Below are 18,631 nucleotides of genomic sequence, written 5' to 3'. Positions count from 1 at the left end.
TATGTATTCATACAGTCCTCCTTTGAACTTTTTCTTTTTTTCATTCTTTCCATTGTTTCCATGTAATAAATGAAACTCAACAAATTAATCATTAGTCTGGCCGAGATTCGATCCCTGGCCCGTGTGTTCCACATGAGCGCACGTTACCACTGAACCAAATAGAGGATCCCTCCTTTGGCTTCGGGCAGCATGGGCATTTATAGACCCCATTACACTCATCTTTTTTCCCCTTGGCGATTAATTTGGTGAGTTTTTAACACAACACATGGTAACATAGCACTGGAGGCCACCACTGGGAATGCTGCGGTCCACACCGAACAGCTCATCCTCACGATGTAAGGACAAGGATGCTGCCAGCCAACCAAAGAACAACATCAAATTGCTAACCAAGCCTCACCTCATGTCCAACACCACTGCCAACCAATGTAATAACTGCAATGAAACCTAACAGATTAATCACACCGTCCTGGCCAGGATTCGAACTCAGGCCCCCACGCTCCAAATGTTAGCATGTTACCACTGAGCCAAGTAGTGGATCCCTGCTTTGGCCACGGGCAATGTGGGCATTTATAGATCCCATTACGCCACCACCATCACTTCCTTACTGTACTTGCTCATCACTTACCTCTGTTGCTTTGCACTCCTTTACTTATTCATCATGCCTCTTTCCCCTTTCACCCTATTCATTTACCACTCTTATCTTGCTCATTTATCACATTATCACTCATTTTTGGGATACTCATTCTTTATTTCCTCATCTCTGTCCTCTACTTTTCTCTCATTTTTCCTGGCAACCTGACCGTTACTTTTCTCTCACTCACCACCCTAGTCATTTCTCTCACTTCGTTTTCCTTTCATCATTCCTTCCCCACCTTCTGTCTTCTTTCAGACTCACTATCATTGGTTTTCCCAACAGGAAGCATTTGGAGATATCTACATTCCTGAAGGGTTCCAGCCACCCCAACAGATAATCCTCAATAAGCTCTCATCAAAAACTGGGGAGGTGCAGTCTGGGGCAGTTACCATAGCTGACTCCAAGACCATCATTATTGATAGTAAGTCCACAGTAAAATTTTTGTCATTCTGACCTTATTTTCCACATACACATAGGGCTTAAAGGTTTATAAGGCAGCTCTGATCTCTTGCAGTATGTGACTAGCAGTAGTGGAAAGTTTCAGCTGGAAGTGCCCCTCTCCTTTGTGTTGGTAGAACTGCAAGGTTGCTTGTAAAAAGTGCTGAGCAGTCGCATCCTTGTACCAGTAGTAGGGGGTAACGTTTCCAGTCCTCAGTTGATACCCCTATTAAAGTCTTTAGTATTGTGCAGACCTTTCATGGCTAAGCATTCATGCACAGGACAGCTGAGGGGCTCTCATTCCAGAACAACTTGAACCTCTCCACATCCAAAACAGAACAACCCTGACACAGAGATAGTGAAGCATAATGAAGTAGCCTACTCACCTTAATGTACCCCTACACTTGCTATTCAAACCTCTGGGACAGTAGGCCAGTTTGTGCCCTCTTATCTGACCACCTCCACTTTATCATATTCCAACATACTTGACCTTTTCCTTACAACTAATCCTTCTGCTTACACTGTTAATCTTTTCTCTCCGTTGGGCTCCTCCGATCACAACCTTATCACCTTAACTTGTCCTATCGCTCCGGTACGGCATGTGGACCCTCCAAAGAAACGTCGTCTGTGGCACTTTGGAGCTGCGGATTGGGAGGCCCTCAGGCAGTACTTCTTTGATTTTCCCTGGAATGATTATTGCTTTCATGGCCGGAAGCCATCTGGGTGTGCCATGCGCATTACGGAAGTTATTCTCTCGGTCATGGAAGCGTACATTCCATTCTCATATCCTCTAACTAATGCAAGAAAGCCTTGGTTTAATCATGCTTGTTCTAATGCTGTCCGCAACAAGGAGAGGGCCTATAAAAGGTAACGTAGCCAACCCACCCCTGAATCACATCTTTTATACGTTTCTGCCCGGAATTGTGCTAACTCTGTCCTTCGCTCTTCTAAAAATAAGTTCATCCGTACTAAATGCTCTCAACTCTCCAACTTGAATTCTTCCCGCTCCTTCTGGCGCCTTGCCAAAAACCTTTCTAACAACTTTACCTCATCATCCTTCCCTTCTCTTTTCTACTCTGATGGCTGTGTAGTTATTTCTTCTACTGTTAAAGCAGATCTCTTCGCTCAGACTTTCTCCTCCAATTCCACCTTAGACGATTCCGGTGCTGTTCCTCCATCACTTCCCCCCTCTGACTTCCTCATGGCTGACATTAAAATTTCTTCAGCTGATGTATTATCTGCCATCACAGGCCTCAATACTATTAAGGCATATGGGGCTGATGGGGTCCCTCCTGTTGTTCTCAAGAACTGTGCTTCTGCGCTTACATCCTGCCTAGGCAAACTCTTTTGCCTTTGTCTATCAACTTGTACCTTTCCTTCTTACTGGAAGTTTGCTCCCATTCAGCCAGTCCCAAAGAAGGGTGACCATTCCTAACCCTCTAACTATTATCCAATTGCTTTAACATCCTGTATCTCAAAAGTTTTTGAGTAAATTCTTAATAGAAAAATTTTAAAGCATCTTTCCTATCACAACCTTCTTTCTGATCATCAGTATGGGTTCCATCAGGGAATCTCCACTGGCGATCTTCTCACCTACATTCCAGACTCCTGTTCATCCTCCTTTCGGGACTTTGGCAAAAGCTTTGCCATTGCACTTGACATCTCAAAGGCTCTCGATCGAGTCTGGCTTAAATCTTTAATTTCCAAACTGCCCTCTTACGGTTTCTATCCTTGTATCTGTGCCTTCATCTCTAGCTTCCTTTCTGGTCGTTCTATAGCCGCTGTTGTAGACGGCCATCGTTCTTCTCCTAGATCTATCAACAGTGGTGTTCCTCAGGGCACTCTTCTATCACCAACTCTCTTCCTTTTATTCATCAACGACCTTCTAAGCTGTACATCTAACCCTATCCACGCATATGCTGATGATTCTACCCTTCACCTTTCCATTCGGTTCCCGCGACGACCATCTCAGCAGTTACTTCAAGAAACAAGGGATGAGGCTATGGCACACCTAATGTCTGACTTGGCTCGTATTTCTGACTAGGGTAAAAATGATCTTGTTTTTAATGCATCAAAGACTCAGTTTTTACACCTATCATCCCAACAAAATCTTCCACAGGTATACCCACTAATGTTTAATAATATTCAGTTTAATCCTGCTTCATCCTTGAACATGCTTGGGGTTTCATTTACTCGGGACTTGTCTTGGAAAGATCATATTACATCTCTTGTAAAATCTGCTTCCACGAGATTAGGTGTGGTAAGCCGACTCTGTTCCTTCTTTACCCCTGCACAATTGTTGACTCTATACAGGGGTTTTATCCGCCCCTCTGTGGAGTACAACTCTTATGTGTGGGGAGGCTCCCCACATACAGCTCTTCTCAATAGGATGGAGTCAAAGGCTTTTCGTCTCATTATTTCTCCTCCTCTTACTGACTCCCTTCAGCCTCTGTCTCTTTGTCATTACATTTTTATCTCTTTTCTATTGCTACTTCAATGGTCACTGCTCCTCTGAACTGTCTGCACGTATTCCTCCACCTCTACGACGGGTGCGTAGCACCTACCTAGCAGCAAACTCTCATCCCTTTTCTGTCCAGCTCTCTAATGCAAGAGTTAACTGTTACTCTCAGTCCTTCATTTATGCAACAGGTCAGCTCTGGAACTGTCTCCCTCTGTCTGTATTTCCAGCTTCCTATGATCTCCAGTCTTTCAAATGCAGTGTGTCCAGGCATCTTGAAATGATTGGATCTTGAATTTGGCTCTCTCTTGCATTTTGTTTTTCTCTTGGAAGGAACAATAATTTAGGGCTCACAGCCTTTGGTTCCTTCTTCCTCGCATAAAAAAAAAAAATAAATAAATAAAGCAAACCCAGACTAAAATAAGGAAACCTTCATGAATTAGATGATGGCACACTTGGTACAGTTCACACAAACGGAATAAGTACTAGATACTGTTGACCTGAACTTTTTTCTAGTCTCTGACAAAGCAATCATTATTTTCATTAGTCATCGCTATTTGCCTGTCTGTCTCTGTCAGTTTATCTATCTATCTCTCCATCTACAGCATAGCCAGATGCCCTAACCCTTGCCATACTTATTATTTGTACGGAAGTTTACCTCCCCTGAGTTACTTTCATGACCAGTGTAAACTGTACCTCATATGAGGCTTGCAGCATTCCTCATGCAGACCTTCTGTGTGCTTCACATGAGGTTTGCAGCTTGGCATGAGTTAATCCCAGAGGGATGACCACAAATACATCACTTCCATGTCACTGTGTCCTCTGCCAGTAGATCTCCCATTCCTAGTGGTAATGTTAAAAACATCAGTCCTAACTTCTCTCCTTAAATAAAGCAACCCATCAAAGAGAGAAACATACTGAAGCAAAATACTCATCCATCCCCAAGAGAAACATAATCCATAAACTCCTACACAACACAGTTAATGAACTAATCAAGACACGCATGCAGGACAAGCAAAAAACTTATGGACACCCTAGATCACAGAACAAACAGCAGCAGATAACAGAAGACAGTAACAAATATCCATACATCCAGAAGCTTGTCCCATCCAATATATGAACTCTTATTGTAAAAGGATAAAACCAACCCCAGCATAAATCTGAAGTAGTATCTTATTCTGTTATTGAGTTATAGGAATAAGCTGCAGCATTGTGAAAACCTGCCCAAACTGTAATGTGCCTGTCCTCTGCAGATCTGTCATATGATGGGACTGGGGAGGAGGTGTACTTTTGGGTGGGAGTTGGGCCACAGCCACACTCCAAAGGCATGAGGATCCCAGATGAGCTTGGATAGTGAGTATTCTTTATCACTTTTGACCCTGTAATTTGATGACATATTTGTTGTACATTATTATTCATCCTGTATTATTTGAACTAGAGAGGTAGCACCTTCATGAAGCTCTCCACCACCAGATATTTTCATTTAAATGAAAATTAATAGTCTGTAGGAGGTAAAAAAAAAAAAAAAAAAAAAAAAAAAAGGGACATCCTTGTAAAGAGACATTAACCTGTTCAACACAATGACATTTCCTAAGCTTAAAAGTGTCTGAAAGTATTCAAGACAAAATAAGCAGTGTGTCAGTGTAATGAAGAGGTTAATGGGGGTAAGTTCAGACCCTGTGGCCTGATCATTTCTTTTCATGACAACTAAAACAATTTGTTGTCAGCATTAAAAATGCATCGTCTTAGTGAAGTAGTTAAGTAAGCTGTCATATAAGCTACCCATACCAATAAAGCAGTTATTTAAGATACAAATCAAGAATTCTTTTTTCCCTAGAACTAATGATGCTAATGGTACTGTGATGGAGGATTACTTAGTTTAGCAGATGGCACTGTTCTGAGGTAGTACTTCTTACGAAGTGACAATTGTGTTTTTACTTCAAGTTTGGTTCTGAGCACTAGTGAATTCTTTAGAACAACTGGCATGAGAGAGAGAGAGAGAGAGAGAGAGAGAACCATTATCAATAAAACAGTAATGTGAATAGGCTGTATATACTGTAGTTTATAGCAAATGTTTTGTGAAGACAATTCTGTATACCTGCTGAACAATATATATTAGCCCTACTGTACTGACAAATACCCATTACGCATACAAAGTCTTGAGCAAAGAAGATAACATGTTACACAGTAATTCATTGTTTAATATGCTTGCCCATTATATGTATCACTATAAAGCCGTTAATCAACATAGGAACACTTTTTTTTACATAAAACACCAGTGTTTATTATTAACTGATCAAGATGTACAGTGGAAGATGAAGGGTGATACAATTCACACAGGCTTTTATCTCATTTTATCACCTATTTTCTTCAGGCTTTTGGTGGACTTTAACATTTAATATATGCAGAGACACCTGATTACATTTTCATTATGTAAGACTGTGAGTATGATTATTTTAAAAGATGGTCTTTCGTCTCTCTTTATCTGTTTATTGTGTCCATCTATCTATGTACAGTATCTGTCTGTCCATGACTAGACATCTTAATCATGGAGGGGGTGGTCCAAAAAAATTACAGTACTTCCATGTTACCCTGCCTTTTGCCATCAGGCTGCACTTCCTCCAGTTCTTCCCAACATCACTTATATTCCTCTCCATACAATCCTTCCACCTCCTCCTGAGTCTTCCCCCTTCACATCACTCACATACACTTCCCTAGTTGGTCTGCCATTTTCCATTCTCTGTCTTGCTGGTACATGACCTTCTTTTAAAGCAGTTGTCACAACTCAGAAGCTTTTTGGAATACACGTACTTTGTGAAGCAAGGAAATAATATATTATATTCCTTCAGCATGACACCGCTGGTCAAATACCATAAGAAGCGAGTGGTGCTGGAGCTACCGGGTGACCTGACAGTGTTTACAGTAGACTGGCTCTCCCTCTATGACGTTAAAGCTGATCGAACCCTTGGCTCCATCATTATTCCAGAGGAGCTTAATGTTCCTCCCTCCCTCGTCAAAGTTGTGGTATGAAAATTACATCTTTTGTTGTTATTGTTATTACAAGTTTTTGCATGACCATACTGACCATTTCTATTTGTATGTTTGCCTAGAGTAATTTTAGGTCATGGAGAAGGATTGGTGTAGAATTTAGTATGGTGATGTTTGCCTCTTATGTTTTTTCTGCATCATAATATTATTCTTAACCCCTAAAACGCGGCTGTGTACGGCCGATCCCCCCGCTGTGGCGGGGTTGTAGCGGGGTCTGAGTACCTGTGGGAAAATATTTGCCAAAAATCAGAGATTAACCCTAGAGCATTAAAATTTTTATGGCATATAGTACTTACATTCAGCTTTCTCCTGAGACACATGTTGAGCCTTCGTGGACTACCAAAGGACTTGTGAAGACTTGCAAAGTTGGGTAACAAAGTCTTCACTTTCACACCTCCAGAAACCCGGTTTTCTTTCTACCACAGCCTCAATCTGTCACAGTACACTTTATACAACAACGTACAGGTTGTTTGGAATCCGTATTTGTACAATAAGCACTGAAAATAAGGCTAAAATGAACGGAGCGCACGGCCGACATGCAGCGCGGCGGCGATCTTCCCGTCACTATTGTCACATTTGCCTTTTCACGGCTAAACAACACGATTTCCATCTTCAGTAGTTTCACAACAGTCGCTTGTACTTCACAAACGTTCGCTTGTCACTATTACGGCCACTAAAAATCCTGTCACTGCCAGTATTGTGGATTGGGACTGAGGAAGACCACCGCATGACACGAGTTTATTCAGCCTTACGGCAGGCACTTTATTCTCGCTCTGGTCGGCCGCCTCCGCACTTCATTTCTATCGCTCACTTTCACTGTAGCTGTCCGTTTTTGCCTTATTCATCAGTGTCACTGTCCATTGTTATAAAAATAATCTTTTCTACACAACAAACTGTCACTGTCAGAACATAGAATAGGAACATATGCTTTCAACTTCTTACACTGGAGTGACTGTCACTGCAATACTTATATTATTACTATGTACAATTATTTACACCAAAAAACACTGTCACTGTCAGTGCTTTTACAGAAAGTACATATACACTAATTTACACTCATCAGGCTGTCACTGTCAGTACGTGAAAAGAAAACTAAACACTAGTATCACTGTCACTCTCAGTATTATTTCCAAGAATCTTACCCTTATTTTCAAAATCTAGTCAGGCTGTGGTAGTCAAAGAAACACGGGTAAGCACAGAGGGGAATTTTGCACTCTTTGCACTGCAAGGAGGTGCGCCTAAAGGTTCTGTCCTGCCTGGTAGTGTGGCTGCACACATGACACCTCCTCAGTGCTTTTCCCCTCTTGGCAATGGCAGGCAGTGGCTCCAGGCGGTGTCGCTGAAGGTAGGCCTGACACTGTAGGCGGTCTGGAGGTGTCTGAGGGTGGCGTTTGGGACCTGTTGCAAGTACCTGGCCATAACGCTTGAAGCAGCTGGTAGACACAAGTCTTAGAAAATCTTCGGAGAGAGTAGTTTGCTGGCTTCCTGTTCTTGATTTTATACAGGATGAAGGTGTTCAGCATGCACATATCAATCAAATGCAAGAACACCTTCCTGTACCAACGACGATTCTTCCTCAGGCAGTCTATCTCTCCGATCATCATGTCAGACTTGTCCACCAGCCGCATATTGACGTTGTAGTCAATGACAGCATCAGGCTTCATCGCAGGCTCGCCAGTCCTTCTGTCGACCTTCCCTGTGGCCAGCATTTCCCTTGTGTACTGTGGTGAGCACATTCACGACTCTCTTATCATGCCACCTGATCGCAAGCATCTTGTCAGATTTCTTCAGGTGCACGTCTCCCCGCTTTGACTTTTCAGCCTCGGGGAAGGCAGGGTAGTGTGCCCTATTGCTCTGTGGGCAGTGCCACAGGATCCGGCGCCGTGTTCAGAAAGGTACTTGGCGAGTTTAGGAGCTGTATAGTAATTGTCCGTATACAGGACATGATTCTTAAATGTACTTTTCCAAAAGCACTTTCACCACAGAACCAGAGAATCCAAGGGGGTCAGTCTTGTCCAAATCGACATTGCTGGCGGTGTAAATCACGAAGTCTGAGATGAACCCCGTCTTGCAGTCGCACAGCACGAAAAACTTGATTCCAAAGCGGTGCCGTTTGCTTGGAATATACTGCACAAACCAAAGACGGCCCCTGAACAAAACCAAGGACTCGTCAATCACCACTTTCTTGAAAGGGCGCAGGAACCTTGTAAACTTATCCTTGATCAAGTTCAGGATTCCCCTCACTTTCCATAAAGGGTCAGTTCGGGAAGGCTCATCATTGTTCACGAAGTGAAGATAAGTCATGAGCTGCCTAAAACGATCGCAGCTCATGTATTTATTGAAAATTGGTGTTGGGCAAAGATCGTCTGAACTCCAGTATTCCTCCAGCTTATGTTTCCAATTGTGGGGCATCAATAACATCAACCCAATAAATACAAAAAGTTCCCTGATCGTTAGAGGCACCCATGCTGCCATCCGCGACGTGGATGGCGTTGCCGCCTCACCTTCTCCTTCGCGAACTGCAGCAGATTGCCCCTCGTACCTGTTTGTCTCGGTACAAATCTGCTCCATTACCTCGTTGTCAAGGAAGGCCAACAGGTAGTCCAAGCATTCACCATCCTCGTCGACAGGGAAGTCAGCCTGAACTCCACACCCACTGTCATCAAAGGGCAGATCCTCCGGCACAAATCTGAGCCCTCTGACCACACGAAGGCATCAAGAGTGCCCTGCCTAGGCTGGGCTGGGAGGTGCTGGGGGCGGCAGGGGGTGAGGCAGGTCGTGTGGGAGTGGGTGAGGCAGGCGGTGAGACAGTGCGTGAGGCAGAGGCTGTCCTAGGTCGTGTTGGTGTAGTGGTGGTGGTGGTGGTGAGATTATCAGAGGGTTCAAGGGTCACTCGCCGGTGGGCGTGACTGGCGCAGTTGCCTAGTGCGAGTTTCCCTTACGAGCCTAGCCTTACACTAGGGGACAAAGTTCTAGCTCTCCAACACGAACACTGGGCCTACGAAAACCTCTTCTACGTAAAGTAGAACGTCTACTTCCCTTTCGAGGTGGTGAAGGCGACTCTGAAGACTCAGGAGACAGGGCAGCAGAAGAGGAGGATGAGAGAATGGGGCTGGGAGTGCGTGGCGGGCTGGCGATGGCGTGACGTGGCGTAGGGGACAATGGCAGTGAACTTGGGTCACCACTCCTTTTCCTCTTTGCCCCCTTCCCATATTCCAAGCCCCTTTTCACAGGAGCCTTGCCTGTTGAGGTGCTTGGCACTGAAACATCATCTTCACAACTGGCACTGAAACAGTCACTTCTGGCACAGACTCAGCACTCGATTGCTTGTCAGACTCTGCCAGGCTTGACCACATACACGACGTCACTCCCATAATCCATCGAAGCTTTTCAATAGTTCACAAGGTCTGCTGCAGTCACTCAGTCCTTAACAGCAGTTCCTGGTAAGGTTTTGGAAGGGGTTGAGGTCACAAAACCCTTTTCAGAGGGCTGGAAGGCACAGACTCGGAAGAGCTTGAATTTGACGTGGTGTCACCGTGGAAGATTTGCGTGGACTGGCGGCTAATCAGGGGCAAACAGCGCTGGCGAAAATCACAGTGTGACAACTGGGGAAACAAGCGTTTCCCAATAGCAGAAAGTGCTTGCGAGATGACGGCGCAGATTGACACGTATGAGCCGTCCGCACGTTGCCATATCGCACGACGAGGGAGGACCGCGCATCGGTGCGTGGGTGGGTAAAAAAAATTATACTTGGCAACAACCGAGGTCAGTAGTACAAAGGTCAAGTGTGCTAAACGTAGCTCACGGGTGGCGGTACTGATAGACAATACCAGCTGGAGCCTGCTTGCCCGCGGTTATTCAAAATTAACTCGAATCGCAAACGCGACGATCTGCCGTTCTGTCCTTTGGGCCGACCGTCGCAAATGCGATGATCCGCGTTTTAGGGGTTAAAGCTACGTTCATTTTGTATGTGTGTGTGTGTGTGTGTGTGTGTGTGCGCGCGTGTGTGCGCGTGTGTGTGTGTGTGTGTGTGTGTGTGTGTGTGTATTTACCTAATTGCATTTACCTAATTGTGACATACAGGAAATGAGCTATGCTCATGGGGTCCCATCTCAGTTTCTCAATGTCAAATTTTGCTTTAAACTCGTTCAAGTTTTTAGACTGGACGATCTCTTTGTCCAGGCTGTTCCACTGGTCTATGCATCCATAAGGAAAACTATATTTCTTGATATCCTTCAAGCAGTTTGGCTTCTCAAGTATCATTCCGTGTCCTCTTGTTACTCTCTTATCCAATACAAACAGATTTTTCTGTCAATTTTATCTACTCCCATCATGGTCCTGAACTTTGCAATCATGTCGCCCCTCTCTCATCTTTCCTCTAAGGAAAGGCAAATCCAGCTTTTGCAGCCTGTCTTTGTATGAGAGATCTGCCAGACCGGGGACCATCTTGGTTGCTGTTCTTTATATTCTCTCAATCTTGTTTATATCTTTCTTTTTGTGTGGGGACCACACAACTGCTGCATGTTCTAACCCGGGGCGGATCGTGGCCACTATCAATTTTTTCATCATCTCATCCATGTAATGAAATGCTGCTCATATGTTAGTCAAGAGTTTATATGTCTCTCTAACTGTCTTGTTAATGTTTTTTCAGGTGACATACTATCCTGGACCAGCACTCCCAAATCTTTCTCCTCTCTCGCTTTTGTGATTGGTTCATTACCCATCAAATAATTCAGTGATGGCCTCTTGGTACCTTTACCCATTTCCAATATTTTACATGTTTTTGCATTAATTTCATTTCCCACATCCGGCTCCAATCATGTATCCTATCTGGATACTCCTGCAGCATTTTACAATCCTCCTCAACCTCTACCTTCCTCAAGATCTTTGCATCATCAGCAGACTTGCATAACTGTTCACTCCATCTACCATATCGTCACCCTCATAAAGAAACTGCTGAAGTCATTTTTCAGCGATTTCTGGATTTTTGCCTAAATTAATTCTTCATCACATGGCGCACCTATTGGTATAGCTGCCTTTGCCAGGTCTAGGGTGTGAGTGGTCTAAAATGCACCTCAAGTTTCTGCCTAGGCCATTGAAAATTAAGAAAATGAGACAGGTTTTTTTCGATTTCCCGATAAGTAGAAAAAATGATGTAGGTCGTTTCTTTATGAGGGTGACGATATCATTTACGTAAATCAGGAACATTACTGGCACCAACACCGAGCCCTGTGGGACTCCGCTTGTTACTTCCCTCCATCCAGACATCCTGTCCTTTATTACTGTCCTCATTTGTCTGTCTCTCAAAAAGTCTCTCATCCATTCAAGGTTTCCCTTCAGTCCTCCTATATGCTCTAATTAGCCTACCACACTAGTCTCTTATGGGGTACCTTGTCGAAGGCCTTCTCCAAATCTAAATACTGTACACACAGTCCACCCAACCATTTCTCTCCTGTAGCATGTCAATTGCTCTTGAGTAAAAGCACAAAAAGTTGGAAACACATGACCTTCCACTTCTGAATCCAAATTAACTTTCAGCCAAACTATTCGCCTTTTCCAGATATTTTATCCATCTATCTTTCAGGATTCTCTCACACAATTTTGTGACCATGCTGGTTAGGGACACTGGTCTGTAATTCTCGGGTTCTTCTTTGTTTCCTCCATTATAAATTGGTACCACATTTGCCCACTTACATTCCTGGGGCACTTTCCCCTCTTCCAGAGAACACACCATTAAACTGTAAATCTTATCCACCAGTTGTTTTCTGCATTCCTTCAGTACCCAAATAGAGATTACATCTGGTCCTGGGGCTTTCCTTACATCTTGAGTTTCCAGTAATTTATACACGTCCTGCAATTCCACATTTATATCTTTTATCACTACGTTTCTAGTTATTCCCTCCCCCTTCACAAACTCCCTTTCATTAGTGAAAACCGATTGAAAACATTTGTTCATTATTTCAGCTTACCTCTCCTTTCAGTTTGGTGATTCCATCCTCTTGTTTCAATTTGCCATTGACACATCTATAAAACAATTTGGGTTCTTCCCTACATTTGTCAATTATCCATCCATCATCCAATCCTACATTCCCCCATGAGGAGCATAGGAACCTGGGGCTAAGCAGTTGGTCCCGACATTTGAGATGAGAGTGACCAGCCTCACTCATCCCTGAGTGGCATTACATGAGCAGTCAACCCCAACCATCCCTTGGATATAAACCTTCACTGGCTCAGTCCAACTGGAGCGCAATAAATACCCACTAAACTACCAGACGCCAAAATTTGGTTATATGGTTACTACCCAGCATAGTAAATGGTTTCCTGGTGTACAGGAAACCATTTGGCTTGTCACTCAGTGTAGAGTCACCCACAGGTAGAAGGAAGAGGAAAGAATGAAGGAAAGAAAGACAGAAGAGGGAGTGTAAAGTCACCCGTAGGCAGAAGGACAAGGAAAGAATGAAGGAATGAAAGACAGAAGAGGATGGAAGGAAAGAAGGATGGAGGAGAGGAAAGGGCAGACACCGGACAGCAGCACTGCATTGAGTAAGTGGATGGTGAGTGCCCCCACCTACCACAGATTTGTCAGTTATACCTTTTTCAAAGTTCCTTTCTTCTTGTATATTCATTTCTAATTCTTTTATTGTCTCAGAGGGCCAAGTCAAGGGGCTTTACAGGGAAACTACCAGGATTCTTTCTTGCCATTTTATTTCTTGTATTCTGTTCAATCCCAGTCATTCCCGTAAAACTGAAAAGTAATAGTTTCTTTGTCTAAGAAACAAGCTCAAATATTTAACTTCTTATACCTGCATAAATCAGCAGTCAGACAGATTAGATCCTTTTCAGCTAAGTCTTAACATCATGATACTTCATTCACATACTCAACTACAAGCATACATGTAATAGAATACTTTAGATATACTGAAATATGATATTGTACACTCGCTTCAGAAAGTATTGGTGCAGAATACGTGTTAAATGTTATGACACACGGAACAAAGGAAACTTGAAACTGAGGTTCTGTCCTCCCACACGCAGGCATCTCAGACGACAGATGACTGCCATATCAGATACCTCTTGAGTCCTTCAGAATGAGCATGGAATGGCCGTAAATGTTATAATATATACAGGTATTAACGGGCTGTCACTGCCACATGGTCGAATCATTCCGGATGGCACTGGATCCACAGTGCACTGATACTTTCTGGAGCGAGTGTACCTTGGTCACCTGTCATCTTGGTCTTGAGTCTGTGGTTGTGAATCTGTGACGAGGTGGCCGTTCGCAAAACATATCAAAACAAATTCGGATTTGTAAACAAACTGCAAACATTTGAAGTGCACCTTTTGCACGGTGTCACTAAACCACAAATGAAGATACAGTTCTTAACACTAATATGTACTGAGTATGCATATAATGGCATGCTCATAATGAATATGACATTTACATGGCTCCCCTAAATTGTGAGAGCAATTTACCATATATTCTAATGTGTATAAAAGTACAAAATTAATACTAATATAAAAGTATAAAATTAATACTAATACTATGAGAAAGAAAACAGTTTGGCACAGTTTTGGCACTGAGGTAGGCTCTTTGGTGGGGATATCCCGGTCTCACTCTGCTTCAACTAACAAAATGAGTTTTTGAATTGGTCTTTCAATGAAGGTGATGGCTTGAGTACGTTTACCTTGGTTATCTAACTTTGAGTCTGACATCATTACCTTGACCTTTCTTATATGACCATCTTCATCAGGAAGGGCTTCTACTATTTTTCCCAACTTCCAATTATTTCTTGCCAAAGTCTCTTCTTTTATAATCACTATGTCATTTACTTGCAAATATCTATGTGGCTTTACCCATTTATTTCTCAATTGGAGAGACTGCAAGAACTCCCTTTTCCATCTAGACCAAAACTCATTTGCTAAGTACTGCACCCTATGCCAGTGCTTCCTTGAATACATATCTACCCTGTCATAGCTGCCTGGAGGAGGTAGTACAACTTTATATTTCATGGTCAATAACATAATGGGTGTCAGTGGTTCTATGTGCTCAGGAGGGTTCAGTGTGTCTACAGTTAGAGGACGACCATTTACTATAGACTCAGATTCTATCATGAAAGTTCTTAAAGATTCATCATCTGCCTGAGACCCATGCTGATCGAGCAACACTGAAAGTACATTTCTCACTGTACGTATTTGTCTCTCCCATACGCCACCCATATGACTTGCATGTGGTACATTCATTTTAAATTCTATCCAGTCACAGTGATCTTTCAATAGTTCTGTTCTTATTTTCTCTTGGTCCATTTCTTTTAAGCATGTCAACAACTCATTCCTAGCACCAACAAAGTTTGTACCCTGATCAGATCTCAACTGAAGTACAGGTCCCCTTTGTCCTATGAAGCAATGGTAGGCATTGATGAATGAGTCTGTGTTCATAGTGTTGGCTGCTTCTAAGTGAATTTCACGTGAAGTCATGCAGGTAAACAATACACCATACCTTTTCAGTTCCTTACGTCCTTCCTTAATAAAAAAGGGTCCAAAGAAATCAGCAGCAGAATAAGTAAAAGGAGCAGTAGGTTCTAACCTATCTGTAGGAAGATCTGCCATCTTTTGTTCCTGTGTACTTCCTCTAACCTTTCTACAAATGATACACCTGGAAATGTGCTTAGTTACTAGAGAAGATCCTCCTATAATCCAATATCCAGACCCTCTAATCTCATTGAGTGTGATGCCTCTACTTTGATGTTGTACTTTTTTATGTAGTAACAGATCAACAAATCAGTTATGTGTGATTTCTTTGGTAATATGGCTGGGTGTTTTCTGTCTTGTGCATATTTGCTCTTCTGATCCTTCCACCTACTCTGATGATCCCATCTTCATCCATGAATGGATCAAGCTTATACATCTGACTTGATTTCTTTAAGACATTTTTCATGTTTCTTCGAACACCATAAATTAACTCTTCCTTGTTAACTTTGTTCATCAGTGCTCTTTTTTCTTCTGGGAATGCTTGTGCCTGAAGTTGTTTTAGTATTTCATTTTCAGCTTCTTTCAGTTCTGCTGCAGTCACAGGAACATACTCAGACTTGACAAAGTTTTGTTTAGCTGTTTTTACATTTTGCTTACTTTGCTCTTTACCTTTGAATTTTTTCTGAAATCTTGAGGCATACTGCGGTAGCTCTGGTTGCACGATGCCAATCAGAGAAATACTTCAGTCTGTCTAGGAATGGTGATGGCTCTTGAGCTTCTGTGTGACATGATACAACTTTCTTCACTTCAGGATCATCTTCTCCAACAACGAAGTCATCTACTGATGCGTGAGTTGTGTCAGGCTATTGCCAAAGAAAGTCTGGTCCATTCCACCACTTAAAACTATGAATCATGGCTTGTACTGGCATGCCTCGTGATGTCAGCTGGGTTATTTTCTGTTTCAACATACTTCCAATGTGCTGGTGATGTTTCATCTCGTATCTGTTGAACTCTGTTTGCAACATACACATGGAATTTCTTAGCATCATTGCAGATATAGCTTAGTACTACTTTGCTATGAGTCCAAAATACTTCTTTGACATCTTGGTAATTCAGCTGTCTGACACAACTGCTGCTGCAAGCTCTAACCTTGGAATGGTGATGGCTTTAAGTGGTGCTACTCTTGATTTTGCCTTTACAAGTGCACAATGCATCTGACCTTTGTCATTAATCAGTCTAATGTAAGAGCACTGTCCATAACCTTCCTGACTAGCATCTGAGAAATGATGAAACTCAACTGCTTTAATTTCTCCAAATGCTTCAGGTTTGTAACATCTTGGAATTTTCACTTGCTATAACAAGTGCAGCTCATTTCTCCACTGTTCCCACCTAGACTTCATGTTTTCTGTTACAGCATCATCCCAACTTACCCCATCTTTACACATATCCTGGAGTATTCTTTTTCCATTTAGAATGAAGGGAGATACTAAACCTAGGGGATCAAATATGGAGCTTACAGTTGATAAAATATCTCTTCTTGTTACAGGCTTACTACTTAAAGTGATCCTAAACTGAAATGAGTCGGATTCAACACACAACTCTACTCCAATTGTTCTCTCAGTGGGCAGTGAGTCCTTGCTGAGATTTAAGCTCTTGATACTTCCTGCCATTTCTTCTGGAGTGATGGCTGCCAGTACCTCTTTGCTGTTGGACAAGAACTTATGAAGCTTGAAGCCTCCTTTCATGCACATTGCCTTTTGCTATTAATCAGTTGGATAGCTTCAGCTGCAGTAGGTACAGACTGTAACCTATCATCTACATAAAAATCATTTTTGACAAACTTAGCTGCATCAGATCCAAACTCAAGCTCATTATCATCAGCTGTTTTCATTAATGTGAAAATTGCAACATTTGGTGATGAAGTAGCTCCAAACAAGTGTACAGTCATTCTATATTCAATCAATTCTTTGTCCAGGTCTCCATTTTTCCACCACAAAAAGCGTAGCAAGTCCTTGTGTTCAGTTCTAAGACTGATACTGGAGTAGGATTTGGTATTGTCTTCCCTTCCTGTAGTAGAGGTGTAGCCTTCCTGGCATTACTTCAGTGTATACGGCGGAACCGACTGCAATTTTATATGCTGTTAAAATTATTTTTACTCTCCCCCAATCTTTTTTTGTGATTTTTAGTGCTGGTAGTGCTTTGTCTTCACTGGCATCTTTTAATGCATCCCATCCATTGGTTTTATCAGTTTTAGAATGGCTTTTTCTTCTTGGCCGTCGTGTAGACTTCTGTTGGGTACCCGCACATGTTGGTGTGGTGGGCAATGAGAGGGCAGATACTTTAGCTAAAGCTGCATCTTCTCAACAGCCCCCAACCGACACCCACTTCCTGCTTCTGATGTAACACCTTACTTGCGGAACGCAATTTGTACGTGTTGGCAGAGACGGTGAGATGTTGTTTCTCACAATAAACTAAAAGAAATCTTTCAAAGAGTTGTTGTGCCAAGGGTTCTTCCCTCTATGTCTCAGCGATTGGAGGTGGCTCTTGCTAGGCTTCGAATTGGGCATTCACGGCTTACACATGGGTTCCTGATGAATGGTGGATCTCAACCACACTGTGATGACTGCCTTGTTCCCCTTACTGTCCGTCACTTGCTGGTTGAGTGTCTGAGTCTGGGGGACCTACATCAGAGATTCCTCCATAGGCATAAGGGGGCAGATGGTGCCTACTGTTTGTCCTCCATGCTTGGTGAAGCCTCTAGCGATTTTATTGATGTTTTTAGTTTTCTTCAGGAGGCGGGCCTCCTTCCACTTTTATAAGTAATTGGCATTTTATAAACTGTTCTTTTATTATTTTCAGTGTTTTATTCCTACTAACAGATAATAACTTTATTTTGAATATGCACCTTTTATTTTGCTGTGTCTTTTACTTTGTCGTCCGGCGGCATATGACCCTGGCAGTTGCGCCGCCAGATTTTAATTATTTTCAATCAATCAATCAATCCTTGTGTTCAGGAGACACATGCACCTGATGATACATTGCAGAAATATCACATACAAAATCTGCATAACACTCCAGTGAGACTGTTTGTAAGGTCTGGTCCTTGTAATAAGTGACTATTTAGTGACTGTTTCTTGTAGCTAGCACTGCAGTCAAATGCTACTCTTAACTTGCCTGGTTTCTTTGGGTGATACACCCCATGATGAGGTACGTACCACACAGACCCATCTGCTCTTGCTAACTCCTTGGCTGGAACCGCTTCTGCATACCCATGTGTTATCATGTCTTGCACAGACTTCACATAATCTTTATAATATTTCTTGTCATTTTTGAGCTTTCTTTTCAGTCTATCTAGTCTGTAAACAGCTATGTCTTTGTTGTTTTCAAACTTGACATTTTCATTCTTGAGAAGAAGTGGCATCTCATAATGTTCTTCTTCTGGCTTGTATACTCCCTCTTTCATTTTTGTCATGAAAAGTTTGTCTTCATATGAGATGGGAACATCATCTGTCTGTCTGTCATTAAAGTCCAGCTCAAACATTTTCTTGATTTGCTGTGGGTTGACAACCTCCTTTACTTGAGTT

General features: G+C 42.6%; 1 protein-coding gene across 1 annotated transcript in view; it reads left to right on the top strand.

Annotated features, from left to right (window-relative positions):
* knk (cytochrome and DOMON domain-containing protein knickkopf) overlaps positions 1-18,631 on the top strand; it is a 196,743-nt gene that overhangs the window by 44,958 nt on the left and 133,154 nt on the right. The window contains exons 5-7 of the mRNA XM_080266709.1: positions 917-1,055; positions 4,784-4,883; positions 6,380-6,554. Coding sequence (XP_080122835.1) covers positions 917-1,055; positions 4,784-4,883; positions 6,380-6,554 — 414 coding nt within the window. The remainder of the gene's footprint in view (positions 1-916; positions 1,056-4,783; positions 4,884-6,379; positions 6,555-18,631) is intronic.

Source organism: Coenobita brevimanus, chromosome 21, assembly GCF_032717465.1.
Source record: "Coenobita brevimanus isolate Jiangsu-jjx chromosome 21, ASM3271746v2, whole genome shotgun sequence".
Classification (NCBI taxonomy): Eukaryota; Metazoa; Arthropoda; class Malacostraca; order Decapoda; family Coenobitidae; genus Coenobita; species Coenobita brevimanus.
This window is presented reverse-complemented; position numbering and strand designations above follow the sequence as displayed.